Genomic DNA, 4,806 nt, shown 5'->3' on the forward strand with positions numbered 1-4,806 from the left:
AATAAAGATGTGAATCAATATGGAAAACGAAGGAAATCCATCATTCTGAAATTAACAAACTTTCTCCCTAGATCCTTCAATTACCTATTTAACGTTATGATATATTGTCCTTTGTAGTAGTTAATTAGATTCAAGTTTTGTAACGTCGATATCACATCTTCCTTTTTGATAGACGTTAAATCACAGATTTCACTTATAGTTATTTGTGGCTTTTCATTTTCGACTACCGGTTTAATGTTCAATAATATATCGAGTATCGTATGGGTCCAATAACTTCGATACGATAACAAGCCCAAATCGGATAATGGCTTTTCTGGAGATCCAGTTTTACCCTCGAATTTCGAGAGTTCGTAGGAAAATTCTATTAATAATTTTCCATATCCTTTTCTTTGGTACGGTGGCAGTGTGAGAATACATGCTACGTTATGATCCTCCGGTGATTCCTTCTCTTTAGAAAAATATCCAACAATATGAAAACCTCTGCTATCAAAGTCAGTCATAACGTAGAATAGAAAAGGGTCAGTGTCGTAATACAATGTCTTATGATCGAGAAATAATTTTGCTAATAAACATAAGTTTTGTGCATAATTTTTGTTCTTTCTACCATCAATTTCGAAAAACGAAATAGACCCTTTTCGATATATCTCATTTCCTGGTGGATGACGTAAATTACACTTTGCCAGATGCCTCTCCAAACACTTTCTACTTTTCCTATACTTCAAGCAGAATTCACATATATATATACACGGAAGATTCACCATCTCTTGTGGATATGGACTGAAATACCATGGCTTTATCCTATGACGACCTAATTCTATAAGTTCTACATTTTTCATCCGTGTGACAACATCATCGTGTTGATGAGAAACCAATGAACCAGTAGGTCTTGGACCTGTAGTTTGAGGTGGGCCATCTTGAGAATCCTCGTTCTCTAAAAACGTTGACTTTCTCTTCTTTGACATTTTCTTTTGTAATGCTGCTTGTAATACAGCAGTACCATTCAACGGTTTGTTACTAACACTACTAGGACTAGAAGGTCTGCTTTGCACTTGCTTTTTTGGAGTACCTGCCCCTGTTCCAGGAGCTGTGCCATCTCGTTGAGGATATTGAACTTTTCTAGTATCCAAACAATCTTCAGTTACCCATTCATCTAATCGTTTATTAACTGGAAAATTATTGTCAATATAGACCAGTCCACATTAAAAGAAAAAAAGAAAGAAAAGAAAATATATAGACATTAGCTTCATTCAAGAAAACTACTTACAATCAACATAATGCACGTAATAACATCTGATACCATGTATATCCTTAACACTGATAATTTCAGCTAGGGCTGTGAATAGTAAAATTACTATTATGACATAATGTTTAAAAGATTAATAATACTATACGATATTAATATTATGAACGATTGATTTACTTCTTAGATAATTTTCATTGAATTATATGAAATAAAAATGGTTGCTAAATATAACCTCAAAATATTAAAACTATTTATTCTTTATACTTAGGAAAACTTTTAATTCTATTCAAATATATATGAAAATTTATAGTTTTAACTATATACATACGAGCATATATTTTACATAGAATTTTATTTGAATATGATATGAATATAGTTGAAACGAATCTTTGATTATGTGATGGACAATATACGACGAATGTAATAAAACCTAACAATAATGTTCTAAAAATAATGACAATTTAGATTGAAAAAAGAATCTAATGATTAACTAACTCACGCCAATCGTCTGTTCCATGCATTTTGACTGGCAAACGACAACCTTCCACAAGTGAATTCTGAAAGAGGTTAGAATATCGTGATATTTCGAAAACAAATTTTCTTATTCGCTTTTTCAGAAATTTCATTAATTTTAATAATTATCACGTTACTAAACTTACCACAGAATCGTATATCGTTTCATGCTCATTATGTTCTTCGATCATTTTAATTGAAATTTACAAAATCAAACACTACACACTTTTTTGTTTTAAACTTCTACGAAACTACACAAGTACCACACCACTTATACAATAAATCCCTTTGACTATGAAGAGGACATAGAAAGTAAAATCTAGGAGAAAATTCTGATCTTTTTATATTGGTTGAAATCGGGCGAAACACTAGACTTACTTCGAATGAGTTGATAAACTGATATTGAGGTCGCTATCTTAGTTTCATTCATAATACATATAGCTGACATATTTATGAGTCATGACTTATGAACGTTTTACGATATTTCCAAGTAAAATTTAAACTTCATGATAAAAACATAACCTAGTGTTGAATAAATATATATGTATACATACATATATATATATATATATATATATATATATATATATTGTTTATATACATATATTTCTCTACGTATAATGCAAGTATATTGACTCTGCCGGAAAAAGTAATATATGAAAATTAATTCTAGGTTATTTTTTTTTTTTTGTTCTTTTTTAAGAAAGTTCCAAATATATGTTAGTTGTCGAATAAATTTGTAATTTCTTGACAATTCGTATTCTTAGAAATATGCAAATGTTACAAAATCATATTTATTTGCAATTCTACAAAATCAATGTATCATCGAAATCTCTGTACAAACAACCACAAAGTTGTATAGATAGAATTTTGTTAAAAAAGTTTTGCCATATTAAAAGATTGCTATTTACTAGGTAAAACGAACATTGTTTTACATATAACTCATTAATTACATTCATTAATGTTATTAATCTCACAAATAGTACAATCTACTTGATTCATTGAATAATTAAACCACTATGGTTCATGTCACGGACTATTAACAGTCTTTAAAATATCAGACCATAAGATCGTATTATTATGTACAATTTTGTAGAGTTTAAAATTATACACTGTCACTTCCAGAATACCTGAAAATAATTCTAATACAAATTAACGTTGGGTTATGATCATTTTTAAAATCATTTCACCATTTAGCCCTAACACTCCAATCTTTTGGTGTCCAATGAAGACACTTTGGATCTATCTTGACTTGGCGTTTTTCCATCGATGCTGAATGTTGTTCGATTATTTCTCTGTAAAAGACGTACGTCAGTACAATGACTAGAGAAAATCCATTGTTTTGAAATTAACTAACTTTCTGGCTTATATCCTTTTAATTTACCTATTTAATGTTACAATATATTGTCCTTTGTAGTAATTAATTAGATTCAAATTTTGTAATGTCGATATCACATCTTCCTTTTTAATAGATGTCAATTCACAAATTTCACTTATAGTTATTTGTGGCTTTTCATTTTCGACTACGGGTTTAATGTTCAATAATATATCCAATATCGTATGAGCCCAATAACTTCGATAAGATAATAGGCCTAAATCTGACAATGGCTTTTCTGGAGATCCAGTTTTACCCTCGAATTTCGAGAGTTCATAGGAAAATTCTATTAATAATTTTCCATAACCTTTTCTTTGGTAAGGTGGTAGAGTAAGAATACAAGCAACATTATGATCCTCTGTTGATTCTTTCTCTTTGGAAAAATATCCAACAATATGAAAACCTCTGCTATCAAAGTCAGTCATAACGTAGAATAGAAAAGGGTCAGTGTCGTAATACAATGTCTTATGATCGAGAAATAATTTTGCTAATAAACATAAATTTTGTGCGTAATTTTTGTTCTTCCTACCATCAATTTCGAAAAATGAAATAGATCCTTTTCGATATATCTCATTTCCTGGAGGATGACATAAATTACACTTTGCCAGATGCCTCTCCAAGCACTTTCTACTTTTTCTATATTTCAAGCAGAATTCACATATATATATACATGGAAGATTCACCATCTCTTGTGGATATGGACTGAAATACCATGGCTTTATCCTATGACGACCTAATTCTATAAGTTCTACATTTTTCATCCGTGTGACAACATCATCGTGTTGATGAGAAACCAATGAACCAGTAGGTCTTGGACCTGTAGTTTGAGGTGGTCCATCTTGAGAATCTTCGTTCTCTAAAAATGTTGACTTTCTCTTTCTAGACATTTTCTTCTGTAATGCTGCTTGTAGAACGGCAGTACCATTCAATGGTTCACTGCTGACACTACTAGGACTAGGGGGTCTACTTTGTACTTGTTTTTTCGGAGTAGCTGCTCCTGTTCCAGGAGCTGTGCCATCTCGTCGAGGATATTGAACTTTTCTAGTATCCAAACAATCTTCAGTTACCCATTCATCTAATCGTTTATTAACTGGAACATTATTGTCAATGTAAACCAGTTCATAATAGAAAAATATGGACATTAAGAAAAAAACTACCTACAATCAACGTAATGCACATAATAACACTTGACACCATGTACTTCCTTAACACTGATGATTTCAGCTAGGGCTATAAATAATTATTATGATATAATATTAGAGAAGACATAAGTATTATCTGTTTGTGATTGATAAAAAAAAAAAAAGAAAATGAAGAAAGAAAATAAAAAAAGGAGAAACATTAAAGAAAAGATGTTTAATAATCAACTAACTCACGCCAATCGTCCGTTCCATGCATTTTGACTGGCAAACGACAGCCTTCCACAAGCGAATTCTGAAAAAGAGGTTATGTATATAACAATCTTCGTAGGAACTTGTTTTTATTTTAATTCCTTCAATGAATTTTTATAATTAATAAATATCTAAACTTACCACGGAATCGCATATCGTTTCACGTTCGTCGTGTTCCTCGATCATTTTAATTGAAAAATTCACCGAATTTAACACACACACACGCACACATTAACTTTTGTTTTAATCTTCTACGATACTAACGCATGCCACGCCATTTAAAC

The 4,806-nt window shown here is 30.9% G+C and overlaps 2 protein-coding genes across 3 annotated transcripts in view; both read right to left on the bottom strand.

Moving 5' to 3' along the window:
- LOC124954319 (histone acetyltransferase Tip60-like) overlaps nt 1-2,299 on the bottom strand; it is a 2,843-nt gene extending 544 nt beyond the window's left edge. Inside the window, exons 1-4 of the mRNA XM_047507089.1 lie at nt 1,903-2,299; nt 1,743-1,800; nt 1,265-1,333; nt 85-1,165 (exon numbers count right to left, since the gene is read on the bottom strand). Of these exons, the coding sequence (XP_047363045.1) occupies nt 85-1,165; nt 1,265-1,333; nt 1,743-1,800; nt 1,903-1,947 (1,253 nt within the window). The 5' untranslated portion in view covers nt 1,948-2,299. The remainder of the gene's footprint in view (nt 1-84; nt 1,166-1,264; nt 1,334-1,742; nt 1,801-1,902) is intronic.
- A 227-nt stretch (nt 2,300-2,526) lies between these two features.
- On the bottom strand, nt 2,527-4,806 carry LOC124954318 (histone acetyltransferase Tip60-like). Of its 2 annotated transcripts, none has more exons than XM_047507087.1 (5): nt 4,664-4,806; nt 4,508-4,565; nt 4,293-4,361; nt 3,141-4,221; nt 2,527-3,051 (listed from the first exon to the last, which is right to left on the bottom strand). In XM_047507087.1, exons 1-5 carry the CDS (start codon nt 4,706-4,708, stop codon nt 2,943-2,945), a joined length of 1,362 nt encoding a protein of 453 aa, XP_047363043.1. In that variant the 5' UTR covers nt 4,709-4,806; the 3' UTR covers nt 2,527-2,942. The 2 variants fall into 2 exon arrangements, with proteins under 2 accessions (XP_047363043.1, XP_047363044.1); XM_047507088.1 differs by having other exon boundaries at nt 4,504-4,565.

Source organism: Vespa velutina, chromosome 15, assembly GCF_912470025.1.
Source record: "Vespa velutina chromosome 15, iVesVel2.1, whole genome shotgun sequence".
NCBI lineage: Eukaryota > Metazoa > Arthropoda > Insecta > Hymenoptera > Vespidae > Vespa > Vespa velutina.

Excerpts from the sequence above, each read along its gene's own strand:
- LOC124954318 (XM_047507087.1), bottom strand. The coding sequence starts at position 4,708 with ATGATCGAGGAACACGACGAACGTGAAACGATATGCGATTCCGTG. Across the intron at positions 4,566-4,663 it reads AAACGATATGCGATTCCGTG|AATTCGCTTGTGGAAGGCTG; the intron begins GTAAGTTTAGAT and ends CCTCTTTTTCAG. Across the intron at positions 4,222-4,292 it reads TTATGTGCATTACGTTGATT|TTAATAAACGATTAGATGAA; the intron begins GTAGGTAGTTTT and ends ATAATGTTCCAG.